General features: G+C 44.8%; 1 protein-coding gene across 4 annotated transcripts; it reads left to right on the top strand.

The window, feature by feature from the left end:
• The first annotated feature begins 655 nt into the window (after positions 1-655).
• MAPDA (N6-Methyl-AMP deaminase) lies at positions 656-17,416 on the top strand. Of its 4 annotated transcripts, none has more exons than XM_083584597.1 (10): positions 656-765; positions 1,525-1,655; positions 2,455-2,515; positions 3,679-3,766; positions 4,845-4,926; positions 11,311-11,407; positions 12,529-12,609; positions 15,384-15,522; positions 16,122-16,222; positions 17,121-17,416. In XM_083584597.1, the coding sequence occupies exons 1-10, from the start codon at positions 712-714 to the stop codon at positions 17,310-17,312; spliced, it is 1,026 nt and encodes a 341-aa protein (XP_083440723.1). In that variant the 5' UTR covers positions 656-711; the 3' UTR covers positions 17,313-17,416. The 4 variants fall into 4 exon arrangements, with proteins under 4 accessions (XP_083440723.1, XP_083440722.1, XP_083440724.1 ...); XM_083584596.1 differs by having other exon boundaries at positions 661-765; positions 11,311-11,437; XM_083584598.1 differs by lacking the exon at positions 656-765 and adding an exon at positions 1,214-1,424 and having other exon boundaries at positions 11,311-11,437.
• The last annotated feature ends 348 nt before the right edge of the window (positions 17,417-17,764 follow it).

The raw sequence follows: 17,764 nt of genomic DNA, 5'->3' as shown, positions 1-17,764 counted from the left end.
GTAACCCGAAGCGTATGTAACCCAAGGTACCACTGTATCCTATAAGAATAAGAATCGGTGGGGCAAAAACCTTCTAAGGCTGATGGGAGAAAGGGACGGAAGACTCCCATGTCTTTCCCAACTGCACTTGCAGCTCTCTTCTCCCAGCCATTAGGGGCTCCCTCGGCCTGAAAACTGAGTGGGCCCCACACCCCAATATCACGCCAGGCCTTAGCTCTCCAGGAGTCTTACCTTTACCTCTCCCAGCCATTACTGAGGACGGAGACTGCAGGCCTTTTCTCCTCTCATGCTGAGAACCAAAGCAGCAGCCCTGCCTGGCAACCTGTAAAGCCACATGGATTCTCGGTTTTTGTGTGCAGTGGTGATGCAGCAAACCTCTGGCCTTGGTCTTTCTGGTGTAATGATGCACGGGGGCGGGGCTGTAAAAAACCCAGAGCATCTGTGGGACTGACCCATATTTTGGTGCCGTAGTCGCACAGCAAAGCGGATATGTGACCTGACAGTCACTTTGCAAAAGAATGCAAGTGCAAGAGGATCCTTTGCAGAATGGTTGCTTCTAGGATCCGGCTCCTTCGGCGAGCCTGCCTTGGATGGCACCGCGGGCTGCTCCCGCCTCCGAGGAGGCGCCGTGGGACTGGGCGTCGCGGGGCCGGACGAGGGCGGCCTCCTCCTGGGCGGGCCCCGCGAGGGCAGCCCGGCAGAGGCGCCGCGATGGCGGCGGAGCCCCCGGGAGCGCGCGGCTTCTACCGGGAGCTGCCCAAAGTGGTGAGGCCGGGGCGGGAGAGGGGCGCCGGGGCCCAGGCCTTCCCCACACGGCCAGGGGCCTGCGGAGAGCGGCAGCTAAGCGGCGTGGCGGGGAGGGAGAGGCCGGAGCTCCTGGGGGGTTGCGTCGCGGGGCGGGAGGAGGCGGCAGGCCGAGAAAGAGCGGGCGAGGCCGAAGAGTCGCCTGCCGCCTTCCAGAGAGCATCTGGGCAGCGCGCCTGTCTCGCGGGCCAAGGGTCCCGGGTCCCGGGGCGGGGTTCCCGGGCTGAGCGGGTCTCCCGCCTGAAAGGAGCTCCGGCGAGTCCTGTTCCCAAGCCCTTGGCTGAGCCGGGTGGATCAAGAGCCTCTTACACTTGCTAGCCCGACCATCACGGCATGCAGTTAATTCTGTAAGTGAATGGTTTGTTCTGTAAAAAAGAACTATTTTGGTCTTTCATGAACCTATTGCCAGTCAGTTCCGATGGATGATGAGAGAGAATTTATATATCCCACTGAGGAATTTCTTCCTGTGAAGCATCTTGAAGCTATCAACTGTTGTTGATCCAACCACTTCTACTTCTTGTGGCCCCCAGAAGGCTGTCAAGAGGAGAATGCGGCCCTGAAAAAAAGTCCCCTGCTCTTGTGTTGTGTAGGCGGCCAGAAATAAGAACTGACAGCTTAAGGTTAAGGAAGAGAGGGAACTGGGAGGGGGAAAGGGGGTGTTTTTGAAATGTTTCTAATGAAATTTGGGGAGCGTTGAGCACGTATTTGCTTCTGAATTAGGAGCTGCATGCCCACCTGAATGGCTCCATCAGTTCTGCTACCATGAAGAAATTGATGGCCCAGAAACCAGACCTTCAGGTTCCTCATGGAATGACCATGATTGACAAGGGCAAGAGAAGAAGCCTGGAAGAGTGAGTATGTCTCAAGTCTGAGCCTTAAGGGCCCATGCTGGAATTTATTAGGTGAAGCATCTGCCTGGCTGCCTCCCCACAACATATCCCAATCCCACCCTCTGCACCTGTTGGTCAGATGGATGTGTGCTGCTCTTTAGATGCAAGGAGAAATCCCTGTACTGCAACTTCGGCCTTGTGCATGGTTGAATGTGTTAGCATCAGCAGCTGACCTTCAGATGAAGCACAGACCTGATGCTGCATCCTCACCCCCTAATTCCCAACCAAACTCTTTGTTTGGCACTCCTGTTCCTCCTGCGCTGCATAATTAACTCCTCCATATGCTCTTAATTGGCAGCGTCAGGCTGCAGCAGAGAAGGGATGAGGACCTCTGCTTCAGCATCCAAGGGACCAGCTCTTTTGATGCCTCTCTTCCTTGAATGCTTTCATCCCAGCTGGTCTTTAGAACAACTTATAAGAGCTTGAACTTTAGGTTTGTTTCTTTCCTCCTCCCTCCCTATCCATTTTTCTTTTGTGCTGAGTCTTTTTAGGTTATAATGCTGAGGACAAGTTGTCTTCCTTTTTATATTTTATGTTTATTTATATTTATATCATTTATATATTTAATATTCCTTTTATGTGTACATTCAATTCAGAGGTGCATGCGTGTGGGAAGGGATGCATGATAAATGCAGAAATCTATTTGAAACAAAGGTGATCTCTGGAAACGAGTTCAAAAAGCTGATTTCGGGGGAGTGTGCCACTTTTCCCTTTGTTTTGATGAATGCCTATTCATTGCAATTCTCTTTTCTTTCTTTAGGTGTTTTCAGATGTTCCAGATCATCCATCAGATTACCAATAGGACTGAAGACATATTAATGGTAAGCTAACTCAAACTTAATTTTAATGTGTGTTCTCATAGCATGGAGCTTCCTGCAGCCAATGGGAAGCCGGCCAGCATCGCAGAAGGTGGTCCCTGCTCTGCTCCGTGCTGGTTTAGCATGGCGTACAGGAGCCAACTGAGCGGGTGGGGGGGATCCATGGGCCAGTTAAATGATCCCCATGGGCCGCTTGTGGCCTGTGGGCCTTAGGTTGCCAACCCCTGGTGTGGTGCTTCGAGTGTTGGACCAGGGTTCAAATCTCTACTCAGCCATGAAGCCTGGTGTGTGACCTTTGGCCAGTTGCTGCCTCTCAGCCTTGCGTAGCACAGGGATGTTGGGGGGATGAAATGGGGTGGGGAGAACTAGCCCGACCACCGTGAGCTCTTTGGAGGAAAGAAGGTGGAATAGAAATGCAGTAAGTAAATACAAAGAATAGAATAGAATCAGTCTTTTGCTGATGATGAAAAGGAATCAATCACTGGCCAAACTCAGGGTTGTTTTTTGTTTTTTATTCTGGGTGTATTACTTACATATATCTCTGCTTTTCTTCCACCCTTCCCTTTAAGGAGCTCGGAGTGGGGCACACAGCCATCTCTTGCCCTTCCCAGCTCAGACGTTCTCCTTGGAGCAGAGCAGGTTTAGACTCAGTGATCATCACTGGCCAAAGATCACCCAGTGAGCTTACTGGCTGAACAGGATTTGAGGCTGGCTTGTGTGTGCTGTTTTGAGACTGATGGACAGCTGATCATTGCAAAGAACTGAAGAAACAGAAAAATATTAGCATGTAAGGTGTGGTTAAATAAGGTTTGGCAGCTGGAGCAATTATTAAAAATTGGTGAAGTGGTAGGTAGCTGAATTCCAATCATTAATAAAAAGAATTCTTAATGGATGGAGTCTTTTTAGAGGCACAGAGATGAATACAAACTCATGTCTTACTATTTCACAATTCACATTACAGTATTTTTGAAGTGTTAGGGTTGTAAATGAATTGTATATGAAGCATAACTTTTATATCCTAGATTTTGCATATATTTATATTTCATGATGATATAAGAATTATTTCTGAAAAATAGAACCAGGTATGTGAGTGAATTTGAGATTTGAAATGATGGCAGTGTGCTTTGTGAATATCCTTTAGGTTCAAAACACCGCTATAATTTCAGGTAATGAAAGATGTTGTCCAGGAATTTGCTGCTGATGGAGTCAAGTACCTAGAGCTAAGGAGCACGCCCAGAGATGAGCCGGCCACGGGTGACAATTTCCCTTTCAATTTATAATTGCCTGCTCTTTGCCACTAAGCACCCCCGCCCCCAAGTTCTCCTCCAAGAAGAAATGCTCTCCCCTCGCCAGGATTTGGGGAGAGTGGAACATCCAAATACCTCACAACAGCCACTCCCTTCCAAGATGGGACATTGCTTTCCACAGACATACATTCAGTGAAACAATTTATTTTTCACTTTACAGAAAACATACTCAAGGTTGCTTGCATTTAAAAAAAACACTCAGCAAAACTACAAATAAAATAAATTATTATAGAACATCAGTTGAAAAAGGCAGCTGTGTGAGGGAGAAGTGCTCCCCCCCCCTTCTTGAGCAAGGCATGTTCTCCACCACCCCCCCACCAGCTGAGGTCAGGGGGGAGCACTTCTTGCTTCAGCTCACTTCAAGCTCCAGGTCTTGCCTTGAAGACCCTCCCTTACCTGCTCGACAGCTGACATCATAAGGCGGGGGGGGGGAGCCCTTGGGGGCCAAAGGGGAGGCCAGGGCTGGTGGAGGTTCCCCACCTAGATTCCTCCTCTAGGGTGAAAAGCAGTCCATAACTATTGGGAATAGATTTTATTTATTTCATTTCATTTCCCTTTTTAATTGGGATAGACCAGCTTTCTACATTGCTATACACAAGGCAGCTTACAAGCTGAAGAAACGAGACTATACGAGAGCACACATCTTAATAACTAAATGGCATGGAGAAGTTTTTGGTGCAGTGGGCCGGACTGGACTGGGCTGGGTATGAATAGCCTCATCTCGTGCCCTTTCCTGGAACCTCCTGGCTTTCAGGATGGAGCTAAAGCCCCGCCATTTTTTGACCCCAGTGGCTTTCTGCAGTAGTGCAACCCTGGCTTGGCAAATGTCTGCACTTGAGTGCTGTGAAACGAAAGCCGGGGGGGGGCGGTCAGTTGTGACCTGACCTTTAGTGATATATGGATTGGGGTATGACTGAGGTCACGGCATACCAGGAAACAAAACCCTAGGGTTTTGTGTATGTGTGTGTGTGTCAAAAACACTTTATACCTTCTGTTTGAAAGGAATGCAGATCTTCTCTTCATAGGAATGACCAAAAGGACCTATGTGGAAGCTGTACTTGAGGGTGTAAGACAATGCAAGGAAGATGGCTTGGATATAGATGTTAGGTAAGTTTGCAAGCGATACACGGGTGGCGCTGTGGTCTAAACCACAGAGCCTTGGGCTTGCCGATTGGAAGGTCAGCAGTTCGAATCCCCGCGACGGGGTGAGCTCCCATTGCTTGGTCCCTGCTCCTGCCCACCTAGCAGTTCAAAAGCACGTCAAGTGCAAGTAGATAAATAGCTACAGCTCCAGCGTTTCCGTGCGCTGCTCTGGTTCGCCAGAAGCGGCTTAGTCATTCTGGTGACATGACCCGGAAGCTGTCTGCGGACAAACACCGTCTCCCTCAGCCTATAGAACGAGATGAGTGCGCATCCTCAGAGTCGTCCGCGACTGGACCTAATGGTCAGGGGTACCTTTACCTTTACTTAAGTTTGTTAGCCAGACTCCTTTTGTTTTAAATGCCACTGATTCTAGTGCTGAATCTCCAGCAAAGGATTCCCCGAGCTTATCTGGTGTTTGCCCTGTCTCCCTGGCCTTTTCTGTGAGAGGAGCTAATTGCATTCACTTGAGCAGGAAAAGAAGTTGGCTGCCGCTGTACAGTTTTCTTTTTTTTTTTTAAGATATTTATTGAAGTTTTACAAAAACATAAATTTAAAAAGGTCATATAAAAAGAAAGAAATACAAAAAAAATAGAAAAATACATTAAAAAGAAAAAAAAAGAATAAAAACAAATCCATTTTTGTAACCCTAACTCATTATCTTATTTCCTTGGCCTCCTCACACCTCCCCTTTTTGTATTCCCATTTAAGTAATCAAATCAGCAAATCCTTACCCTCTTTCGTTTATCTTAACTCTGTATCTTAACATATTATAACTCTATATTTTCATCCATTATCGATTCAATTTTGCATACCCTTGTTAACTTTGTTGCTAATGCCACTTATTTTCAATCCAACATCATTTTAACATTCATTAATTTTACAGTATTTCTGAAGATAGTCTTTAAATTTCTTCCAGTCTTCTTCCACCAACTCTTCTCCCAGGTCTCGGATTCTGCCAGTCATTTCCGCCAATTCCATATAATCCGTCACCTTCATCTGCCACTCTTCCAGGGTGGGTAGCTCTTGTGTCTTCCAATACTTTGCAATAAGTATTCTTGCTGCTGTTGTTGCATACATAAAGAAAGTTCTATCCTTCTTTAGCACCATTTGGCCGACTATGCCCAGAAGGAAGGCCTCTGGTTTCTTCAGGAAGGTATATTTAAATACCTTTTTCATTTCATTATATATCATCTCCCAGAAAGCCTTAATCTTTGGGCACGTCCACCAAAGGTGAAAGAATATACCTTCAGTTTCTTTACATTTCCAGCATTTATTATCGGGCAAATGATATATTTTTGCAAGCTTGACTGGTGTCATGTACCACCTGTATATCATTTTCATAATATTCTCTCTTAAGGCATTACATGCCGTAAATTTCATACCTGTGGTCCACAACTGTTCCCAGTCAGCAAACATAATGTTATGTCCAACATCTTGTGCCCATTTAATCATAGCAGATTTAACCGTTTCATCCTGAGTATTCCATTTCAACAGCAAGTTATACATTCTTGATAGTATCTTAGTTTTGGGTTCTAATAGTTCTGTTTCCAATTTTGATTTTTCCACCTGGAAGCCAATTTTTTTGTCCAAATTGTAGGCCTCCCTTATTTGATAATTATGAAGCCAGTCTCGCACTTTATCTTTTAATTTCTCAAAACTCTGCAATTTCAATTTATCTCCTTCTTGTTCCAGTATTTCCCAATATTTCGGCCATTTGGCCTCCATATTGAGCTTTTTCTGAGCCTTCGCTTCCATTGGTGACAACCACCTTGGGGTTTTATTTTCCAATAAGTCTTTGTATCTTATCCAGACATTGAACAATGCTTTCCTGACAATATGGTTTTTAAATGCTTTATGTGCTTTAACCTTGTCGTACCACAAATATGCATGCCACCCAAAAACATTGTTAAAACCTTCTAGGTCCAAAATGTCCGTGTTCTCAAGAAGCAGCCAGTCTTTCAACCAGCAGAATGCTGCTGATTCATAGTAAAGTTTAAGGCAAATCCGCCTCTTTCCTTTGCATCAGTTAATATTTTGAATTTTATTCTGGGCTTCTTGCCCTGCCAGACAAATCTAGAAATATCTCTCTGCTACTTCTTGAAACAGTCCATCTTGTCCAAGATTTGCAATGATTGAAATAAAAATAACATTTTTGGCAATACATTCATCTTTATAGCTGCAATTCGACCCAACAAGGAAAGCTTCAAATTTGACCATATTTCTAAGTCTTTTTTCACTTCTGACCAACATTTCTCATAGTTATCTTTAAATAAGTTTAAGTTCTTAGCAGTCATGTTAACCCCCAAATATTTTACTTTCTTAGCTAATGTCAGTCTCCTTCTGAAACCTCTCTTTCTCAATCGGTGTTAGGTTTTTCTCAAGAACTTTAGTTTTTGACTTGTTCAGTTTAAATCCTGCCACATGACCAAATTCTTGAATCAATTCTAATACTCTTTTCGTACTAGATTCTGGCTCCTGTAACATCAAAACTAGGTCATCTGCAAAAGCCTTCAATTTGTATTGTTTGGCTCCGACCTGAATACCTTTAATCAGACGGTCCCTTCTAATCATATTTAACAAAAACTCCAGGACCGAAATAAAAAGCAATGGGGAAATTGGGCAGCCTTGTCGTGTCCCTTTCTCTATCTTAAATTCCTCTGTCATCACATTATTGACTATTAGCTTAGCCTTTTGTTCTGAATAAATTGCACTTATACCATTTTCAAACCCTTGGCCCACCCCCATTCCCTGAAGATTTTTCTTCATAAAATTCCAAGAAATATTATCAAAAGCTTTTTCCGCATCTATAAAAATTAAAACTGCTTTGGTATTAATGTTCACTTGCAGCTTCTCCAAGATGTTAATTATGTTCCTCGTATTGTCAGACAAATGTCTACCTGGGAGAAAGCCGGCTTGATCTTTATGTATCTCTTCAATTAATACCTTTTTTAATCTATTAGCCAAAATATCAGCAAAAATTTTGTAATCCACATTAAGCAGGGATATGGGGCGGTAGTTCTTAAGTTGTGTCTTTTCAGGCTCAGTTTTCGGTATAAGTGTAATGTAAGCTTCCTTCCACGACTCTGGCGCCTTTTTCCCCTCCAGAATTTCATTGCAGACCTCCTTTAGTGGCTGAATTAACTAGTCTTTCAGAGATCTATAGTATTTGGAGGTAAGACCGTCCGGCCCTGGAGATTTGCCCAACTGCATGTTCTGGATGGCACCTTCAACCTCCTGTTCTGTAATTTTGTGATTCAACATTATCTTATTTTCTTGAGAGATTTTTTTGTAATCCATTTGTTCTTAAAAATTGGTCTAAATCAGTCTCTTTCTGTGGCCCTTGTGTGTATAGTTGTTTAAAATATCTCTGGAAGCACTTTCCCAAGATTTTATCTTTTTTCTCGTTTTGAATTCTCTTCTTTATTGCGTTCTGTTGAATCAGAAACCCTCTCATGACCGCTTTGCTTGCGTTCCAGATTACTCTTTTTTCAACCGTGGTATTCAAATTTATCTCAAAGTAATCTCTCAAGATTTTTTGGGCCTTCTTGGTAACCTCTTGATCTCTAAATAAGGTGTCATTCATCCTCCATCTGAAGGAACTGATTGGTGTTAGTTTCATCTCCATCTTCACCGCATTATGGTCGGAGCAAGTTTTTGGGCAAATTTCCACTTTTCGAGTCTTAGGTGCCAGTCCTCTAGTTATCCATATTTGGTCAATTCTTGTCCATGTCATTTTGGCTTCAGAGAAGAATGTTCCCTCTCTTCCAAGGGGGTTCTTAGTTCTCCAGATGTCAATCAAGTCCATATTGTCAGTCAGTTCAAAAAAGGTTTTTGGTAGTCTGCCATCTTTAGTTACAACCTGTCTCTGCGACTTATCCATATTTGTAGATACCACTCCATTCATATCTCCCATCATAATAATGTTGTAGTCCATGTAGTCAAGCAATGTCTCATGCAATTTCCTGAAGAATTCAGATTTCCCCTCATTTGGTGCATAAACTCCTACAATCAGAAATTTTTCTCCTTGTGATTGAATCTCAATTGCCACAAATCTTCCTTGTTCATCTTTAAAAACAAATTTCGGTGATAGGCTCTCTTTGGCATAAATAACAACTCCTCTCTTTTTAACCTTGTCCGATGAAATAAACTCTTGACCCAATCTTTTATTAATCAATACTTTCCTGTGAAGCCTTATCACATGAGTTTCCTATAAACAAATTAAGTCCAATTGTTCCTTTTTCAATAAATGAAAGACTTTCTTCCTCTTCTCCGGGGAATTAAATCCATGAATGTTCCAACTTAATAATTGCAGAGACATGGTGTGATTATTCTATTTTCCTCCAACTGCTCCCAAAAGTTCTTCTTGTTCTGACGGTGGTATCACTTTTTTTTTGTTTGTCCAGTCCCAAAGGTGGTGGTGCTATGTCTAGTACTCCTGATCTTAAAGCTCTTAGCTCTTCTAGTACTTCTTTTTGCAGGTCTTCTTCGTGGTCTCTCAAAAATTTTTCCTTATCTTCCAATGATCTTATTTTGAACTTTTTCCCTTTAAAGGTAAAAGATAGGCCCTGGGGGAATTCCCACCTGAAAACAATTCTGTTTTTTCTCAGTAGGGCCACCAGATCTCCGTAGTTAGATCTAAGATCCAATAGATGTTTCGGTATATCCTTAAAAATCTCTACTCTCGAGTCGTTAATCTCCAAAGTCTTCTGGAAGTGCGCACTCAGTATTTTATCTCTCTCTTCTTTCGTTCAAAGGGTAACCAAACAGTCTCTCACCCTGTTTTTTCTTTCTCCTCTTCCAAGTCTAAACACACTTACTATCTTAAAGTCTTTCTCCAGCTCCAAATTCCAAAATTTTCCAAATTCCTGCGTAAGATAGTCACTTAGGTTATCTTTTTCAAGTTCTGGTACTGCCCTGATCCTCAGATTGGTCTGTTTCTCCCTCAGTTCAATCATAGACAGAAGTGACTGATGATCCCCAATCTGTTTACGCATAGGTTTTATTTCTTCCTCTACAGCCACTGCTTTTTCTCTTGCTTCCTCAGCTATTTTTCGGTTAGACGCAGATTCTTCCAGCAGTTTTTCAATAGATTCTGTATTGGAATTCACCTTCTGTCCCAGATTATCTATTTTAGTTGATTGTTCCGTAACTTGTTTACTTAGGCCTTCCAATTTTTCAAAAATTTTATTTAACACAGAAGTAAAATCCCCTTCTGATGCCATTCCTTTTGACTCAACTTGTGTGAAATCTTCCCCCTGTATCACAGGAGGGCCAGGAACAGATGGTCTGCGTTGCTGGGAAACTATACTGGGCTGCTGCACTCTGGCCTTGCCCGATCTTGTTGTCGTATCCGTCATCACACTTCTGTCTATGAATCAAGGTCGTTCCCACGGTCAAATCTTGCCGTGGAAAATCCCCAAAGTCCAGAGTGGAAAAATCCCCCAGCTGGATGTACAACTTTAATGTTCCTCTAGGGGGACACTGTAGCAGTCATTCAATTTACAATAAAAAATCTTTTCCAACTTTCTTAAGTCCCCTCAAAAAAAATACAAGCAACAGTTTCAAGTCCAGAGAAGACCTTCAACAAGTATCTCCTTTGCAGAGTTAACCATTAAAAAGTTACAATGTCTATAAATAGTGCAACTCTCAATGCAACAGTTCTAATAAGCCTGGCAATCCGTCCCAGGAGTTAAATAATTGTCTCTATTTTCCCCAGAAGAAATAAATTCACTTTTCCCTCTCCCCCCCTCCACTAACCCGGGGGGGGGGGAGTTCTTTCGCTTTAATGTTCGGATTTAGAGCTTTAAAAGCACTGCTCTCCAGGTCTTAGCTTAGAAGCGTCTTTGCTTTGATCTGTGTACAGAAACGGAAGGCGGACTTCCTGTTTACGCCTTCCCGCTTCAGTGCCAAATTAATCCTTTTTTTCTTCCTTTAGTCCCAATTTCTTAAGCTTCACCTACTCACGGGTAGTTGTTTAGCAGCCGAATTGTCACAGGAAAAAGGTCAGCGCTCTCCGGCAACAGCTGTGCGGCTTTGCCCCACGGAAGGAGCAATTGACTCTCAGCACCGCGCCTCCCGTTACGCTCCGGAGCCCCTTGCGGGGTTCCTTTGCCAATTCGGGGGGCGCCGAGTCCCACGCTCACAGGCTTCTCCTGTCGCCGTAGCGGACAGACCCACTTTCCGCGGAGCTTCTCCCTCTAGATTAGAAGGAGACCGCCATTGCCGTTGGCGCCGCCTCCGGAAGCCGCCGCTGTACAGTTTTCAACCTGGACCAGTCCCTACACCACAGTCCTCATTTGTGAGCTAATGGTTGTTACTTCTGCAATAATATGGCTATCTATATTCTAGGTTTCTGTTATCTGTGGATAGAAGAGGAGGACAAACAGCTGCCAAGGAAACAGTCAAACTGGCCGAAGATTTCCTGCTTTCCACAGATGGAGTGGTGGTAGGCTTGGACCTCAGTGGAAACCCTTCAGTAAGCTTCCTTTAAAAAGAAGAAAGAAACACCTCTGCCATCACCCAAACTATCATATGTTTCTATCATGATTCAAGCCAGCATTCGTCAACCTGCTTTAAACCATGAGTGTTGTGACCTGCCTTGGGACCTTCGGGTGAATGGCGGGAAATAAACAAATAAGTGGATGCTGGGACTGTGCTGGCTCAAGCTGAGCAGAGTAGTAATGCAAAACAGCTGGAGGGCACCAGGTGGGTGGAGGCTGTGTTAAGACTTCTGTTCACCTGTATCTTAAGAACCTAAGAAGAGCCTGCAGGATCAGGCCAATGGCCCATTTAGCCCAGCATCCTGTTCTCACAGTGGCCAACCAGGTGCCTGTGCCAAACCTGCAAGCAGGATTTGAGCACAAGACTCGCCTCCAGGAACTGGCATTCGGAAGCATTGCTGCCTCTTGGCTCTGGAGGCAGAGCAGAGCCCTCATGGCCAGGAGCCCTCCAGAGCCCCCTCCTCCTCCATGAATTTGTCCAACCCCTTTTTTAAAGCCACCCAAGTTCCATAGTTTAGGGACGCGGGTGGCGCTGTGGGTTAAACCACAGAGCCTAGGACTTGCTGATCAGAAGGTCGGCGGTTCGAATCCCCACGATGGGGTGAGCTCCCGTTGCTCGGTCCCAGCTCCTGCCAACTTAGCAGTTCGAAAGCACCTCAAAGTGCAAGTAGATAAATAGGTACCACTCCGGCGGGAAGGTAAACGGCGTTTCCGTGCGCTGCTCTGGTTCGCCAGAAGCGGCTTAGTCATGCTGGCCACATGACACAGAAGCTGTATGCCGGCTCCCTCGGCCAATAAAGCAAGATGAGCGCTGCAACCCCAGAGTCGGCGGCGACTGGACCTAATGGTCAGGGGCCCCTTTACCTTTAATTTCCATAGTTCAACTCTGTGCTGCTTGAAGAGGTGCTTTGTCCTGAATCCTTCCAGCATTCGGTTTCTCTGGCTGCCCACGAGTTCTAGCCTTACGAAGGGGGGGGGGAGGGGACTTTTCTTTCTCCACATTCTCCACGACTTGCATAATTATGTAAACTTCTTTCCTAAGCTATATTTTTGCTTTACCTTCAAGGCAGGTCATGGCAAGGACTTTCTGGAGCCTCTCTTAGAAGCGAAAAAAGCCGGGCTGAAGCTGGCCTTGCATCTTTCGGAGGTAACATTCTACTGCCGGGACTTGCTCACTGAGCAGCTTCTCAGGCTAAATGTGGCACCAGGATTTGTTTATTTTAAGTGATGTGTGTAGGGTTCCCTGCGTCACCTGGAAGGCAGGTTGTCTTTGCCATCAGCGCAGCACTGGCAGGCCACCATGGTGCAAAGCTGCAGTGTGACAGTCCCGCCTGTGTAGGGGCCACTTGTTCAGTTTGCACTGGCCACATGGCAACTGTGCATGGGCAATAAATAAATTAGTAGTACCTGTAAGTGGCTTACTACAAGGCTTACAATCTAAAAAAACACAACACGCAAGGGGAAAGGGACAGGGAGGGAAGAGGAAAATCAATGCGGAGGCACCAGTTTCTAAATAGCAGTTCCTGTATTGGCCAGCCGGCCTGGTTCAGGGAATGAGGCCCCTGATGCAGTTAGCCCTGCTTCCTGTCTCTCCCACTGGGACAGTCTGAGGCAGGGGTCAGCAAACTTTTTCAGCAGGGGGCCGGTCCACTGTCCCGCAGACCTTGAGGGGGTGGACTATATTGGGGGGGGGGTGAACGAATTCCTATGCCACACAAATAACCCAGAGATGCATTTTAAATAAAAGCACACATTCTATTCATGTAAAAACATGCTGATTCCCTGACCGTCCGTGGGCCGGATTTAGAAGGCTGTTGGGCCGGATCTGGTCCCCAGGCCTTAGTTTGCCTACCCATGGTCTGCGGATGTGGCTGCCCCCAGGTAACAGTGGGGCGAAGAGGAGGAGGCAGGGGAGGGATCCTTGATCTTTTCCCAAACCTTTATATTTCCTTCTTCAAGCTGGCAGCTTGAAACGGCAAGCTGGAGTACCTGTCTGTGGGTATATCGTCTACTTCTTGTTTGAATAAATTTTATTGGAATTTAAAAAGAGAGATACAAAGTTTATTATCACATATCTTTTTTATCCAGACTAAAACATTACTTTAGATAAAAACACAGATACAAAAGAAAGGAAGAGAGAGAGAACAAAAAAATTAAAGTTAAGAAACTAAGGAACTTACAATTCTTCATCTGTCAGCAAACTATATAAACATTATTCAACTCATCCACTCCAATATAATCCCCAGCATGACTACTTTCTATAAACCAACATTATCTTCAGCCTTCAAACCAAAATGCCATTATTTCATGCAAAAGGTCTATGAGAGCTTTCCAATCTTTAATAACTTAACAGTGACTTTTCTCTGATTAAGCATGTCAATTTTGCCCCCTCAGCTAAGTCTAATAATTTTAATAACCATTCCTCCATTGTTGGTAATGATTTATCTTTCAATCTTCGTGTATATAAGTTTCACTGTCCTAATCATATATTGGAACAACGTTCCATAGTCTTTTTTTTCCTTTTTCTTTTTTGTCTATCCATAAGTCCCAGCAGGAAGAGGTTCTGGGTTCAATTGAAAGTTAGCCTTCAAAATTCTCCATATCATTGTTTATGTGTATCTAAAGTTATTGGCTTTTTCACTTGTCCACCAAGCATGATAGACTGTCCCTTCATGTTCTTTACATTTCCAACAAGTATTGGGGATATTTTATACATTCTAAATAGTTTCTCAGGTGTTAAATATCAATGGTACATCGTTTTATTAAAGTTCCCTTTTATAACACAGTGTATATTTTAACCCTTTAGTCCACACATTTTCCCACTGTTCCATTTGTATGTTATACCCACAATTTCTCACCCATTTGATCATGCCTACTTTAATTTGTTCTTCTTGCATTTGAAATTTCGACAATAATTTATACATTTTCGCAATCATGTTCATCAGCTGTACACAACTGATTTCATAATTTGTCTTTTTGTTGCTGTTGTTGTTCTATACCTCCAGTTAGGCATTCCTCCCCTCCCTTTTTCAAGCTGCAGTTTTTGTCCCTACTCCCCCCCCCCCCTTATCATTTCCCTGCTGATATTTCTGTGTTCAAAGGGAGATGTGAGGGACAAATGGAACTTAGCAGAATAGGCTAACCAAGAGGGCTGGTGTACCTTCAACTGAGAGGTGATGGATCCTAATTGATTTTGAAGAGGGACAGACAATTATTTGCATTCAGTGTGCGATTGCATTTAATATGTCTAGGCTTTTTTAAATAGTAGTGATGGATGCAATATTGATCAGGATTGGGACCAGAGCACGTAGCTTTCCCTGCCTCCCCTATAAATAGCTGTGAATAATGCAGTGAAATAGAAGAATACATGTAGAGCTTCACAAACTGAGCTTTGCTGGAAAGGCACCTCATCCCTCTGGAAAATAAGGGATATCCATTTTTATGGTGTTTTTACAGACTTGTTAGAATTTCTCTTTTGCCAAAACTCTGGAATGTATTGACTGATGTCTCTGTACCCATCTCTGCTTAAACATTTCACACGTTTTCTGTGATGATTTTGTTGTACACTTGATTTTGTGTTTTAATAAAACAAACATTTATATACTACATACTGTTTCCAAAAAACCTGCAATAGATCTTATGGGACTCTTGTTTTGGTTGGTTGGTCTGGTTATTTCAGCTCATAGAACTTGAAAAGGTGCGCAGTGGGTGACCAAATGCATTGAGGGGATGAAGGTGAGCGCGGGGGCATCACAGCAGAGGCCCATCCGATTATGCACAGTGGGCAGAAGGGCAACACGGTGGGGGTTTTCTTCCTTCCTCGTGATACTGAAACCCAAAGCGGGTCCTCCAGCAAAGGTGAAGGGTGGGTTCAGGACGGTCAAAAGACAGTGCATAGTTAATCTGTGTGTCTTCTCTCAGATCCCAAACCAGGAAGAGGAGACCAGGCTTCTTCTGGGCCTGCCACCTGACAGAATTGGACACGGTACATTTCTTCATTCTTCATCATTGGCCTCAGGGGATCTTGTGCAGCTGGTTCGGCAAAATCGCACACCCCTAGGTAAGGAAAGGCATTGAAGGAAAGATGGAGGGTCCCTGGGATTCACTTTCCTTTGCCATTTCGCCCTTGGTTGGCAGAGCTCAACTGAGGTTACCAAGACAACTGTGGCTGCAGCAGCATTTTTTCAGGCCCGGTGGAGGCCAGTCCCTGGTCAAGGAGGGGAGGAAGGTGGCTGGTGCTGAGCACCGTTGGTCCTCTTCTTCCTTCTTCACAACGTCCACATCAAACATTCTGTTTCTAGCTTCACAAGGGGATTTGGGGGCACTTCCACTGGGAAAAGCCTTTCCTTAATGCAGGGCCAGTTTCCATGTGGAAGCCCCCTCAAGCCCGTGCTTCCTCCCAGGAGGTCTCAGGTGGGCTGTGCCACATGCCACTACTGACACCATCTCATGTTGAGTCCGCAGACACAACCAGAGTAACGCCAAGGCCTTCACACTAGGGTCTGCGTCTTTGTCTTCACTGCTATACTTCCGCTGGAATGAGGCTTTGCTCATGCGAGGTGACCACGTCCGCTTTAGGGCAAGTGCTTTGGCTGGCCTTCCCATGCTTGCTCTCCCCGTTTGACCCCTTCTGAACCAGACTTCTCTCGTCTTCCTCAGAACTCTGCCTGACGTCAAACCTCAAAAGCCAGACGGTGCCTTCTAGCGACCAACACCACTTCGGATTCTGGTACAACCTGGGTCATCCCATCGTGCTTTGCGTAAGGCACTCTGCGTTATCCAGACACACAAAGATGTCAGGGTGGAGAACCTCTTCAAAAACAATAGGGCAGGCATGTCCAAAGTCTGTTTTGGGGGCCTAATCTGCCTGCCGGTCGGTTTAATCTGGCCCCTGTGGCAGTTTATTTCCTGGGGTAAAAAACCTCAACAACTTCAATCCTAAAAAAAGCTCAAGGCCCTTCACTTCATCAAATCTGGCCCTCTTTGAAAAAAAGTTTGGACACCACTGCATAGGGAGGAGCCCCCCCCCCCCACTGACATGTTGTAATAGCCTTGCCAGATCAGGAGGAGCCATCTGTTGCAGCATTCTGATTTCCCACAATAGCCAATCAAATGATATTTATTTATTACACTGATAGCCCACTTTTCCTCTCCAATAAGCTCAAGGTGGCATCCTCATTTTTACTCCGCACAACAACCCTGTGAGTTAGGCTAGGCTGAAAGGCCCAAGATCACCCAGTGCGCTTCATGGCCGAGCGGGGATTCAAACCCTGATCTCCCAGGTCCTAGCCCAAGACTCCAACCTTTACACCATGCTACCTCCAGGAAGTCCATGAACAGCCTTCCCTCTACTTTGTATCTAGCAAGCAGCATTCCCAGGTCTGCTGCCCCTGGGCATGGAAGTTCTGCTTCCCTCGTGGTGGATGGCTGCTGGTTGAGCCATCTCATCATGGCCTTTCTGGCACCTCCCACACCCCACGCCCTTCCGGCCTCACAAGCGACAGCCCTCAGCAGGGACATCAGGAACAGAAAGTTTATATAAAAAGTATTTTTGGAAGGCAGTCTACATTGTTGGCTAGGAAAATATTCTGTGATGCAGTCCTTTAAGTGCCCAAAGCCTATAAAATCAACCCTTTTACCATTTTCTTTTACTGCCAGACGGACGACAAGGGGGTTTTTGCGACTGACCTGAGCCAGGAGTACCAGCTGCTTGCGGACACATTCCAACTGTCCAAAGCACAGATCTGGGAAATCTCCTACAATGCCATCAACTGCATTTTTGCTTCCAGTCATACAAAGACGAAACTGAAGGAGCAGTGGCATCAACTGAAAGCATCTGTGCTTGAATAGCAATATCAGACCACCAACAACTATGGCACTCACGCTGCATGCGCAGGGTGTTTTCTTTTTTTAAAAAAACATATTTTTTATTAAAGATTTATTGGTTTACAAAAGTATGTGCAACATCTCTTTTTCCAAGTTACATTTTCTACAGATCAGTTTCATTTGTTGAGACATTAGTGTTACATTAGGAAGAAAAGGGGGAAAGAGGTGGGGGGAACGGTAAGTGGGGTGGGGTCAGGTGGCGATGTTTCTGTTTTACTTAATGTATGTGCGGGGTTTTGTGTCAGCGTCGCTTGTGCAGGTTCTCTTTACTATTCACTTGTGTTCCTTTGGTGGTGAGAGGTTGGGGTTTGTGGTTGGCTGTGGTGGTCGTTGTTTCCATGTGTGAGTGGGGTGGCTGGGTGTTTTTGGATCAGGTTAGCCATATTGATTCATATGCTATTGGTGGATTCTTGTCA

This window comes from Podarcis filfolensis (genome assembly GCF_964270895.1).
Source record: "Podarcis filfolensis genome assembly, chromosome: 14".
NCBI lineage: Eukaryota > Metazoa > Chordata > Lepidosauria > Squamata > Lacertidae > Podarcis > Podarcis filfolensis.
This window is presented reverse-complemented; position numbering and strand designations above follow the sequence as displayed.

Excerpts from the sequence above, each read along its gene's own strand:
- MAPDA (XM_083584596.1), top strand. The coding sequence starts at position 712 with ATGGCGGCGGAGCCCCCGGGAGCGCGCGGCTTCTACCGGGAGCTGCCC. Across the intron at positions 766-1,524 it reads ACCGGGAGCTGCCCAAAGTG|GAGCTGCATGCCCACCTGAA; the intron begins GTGAGGCCGGGG and ends CTTCTGAATTAG. Across the intron at positions 11,438-12,528 it reads ACCTCAGTGGAAACCCTTCA|GCAGGTCATGGCAAGGACTT; the intron begins GTAAGCTTCCTT and ends TTTACCTTCAAG.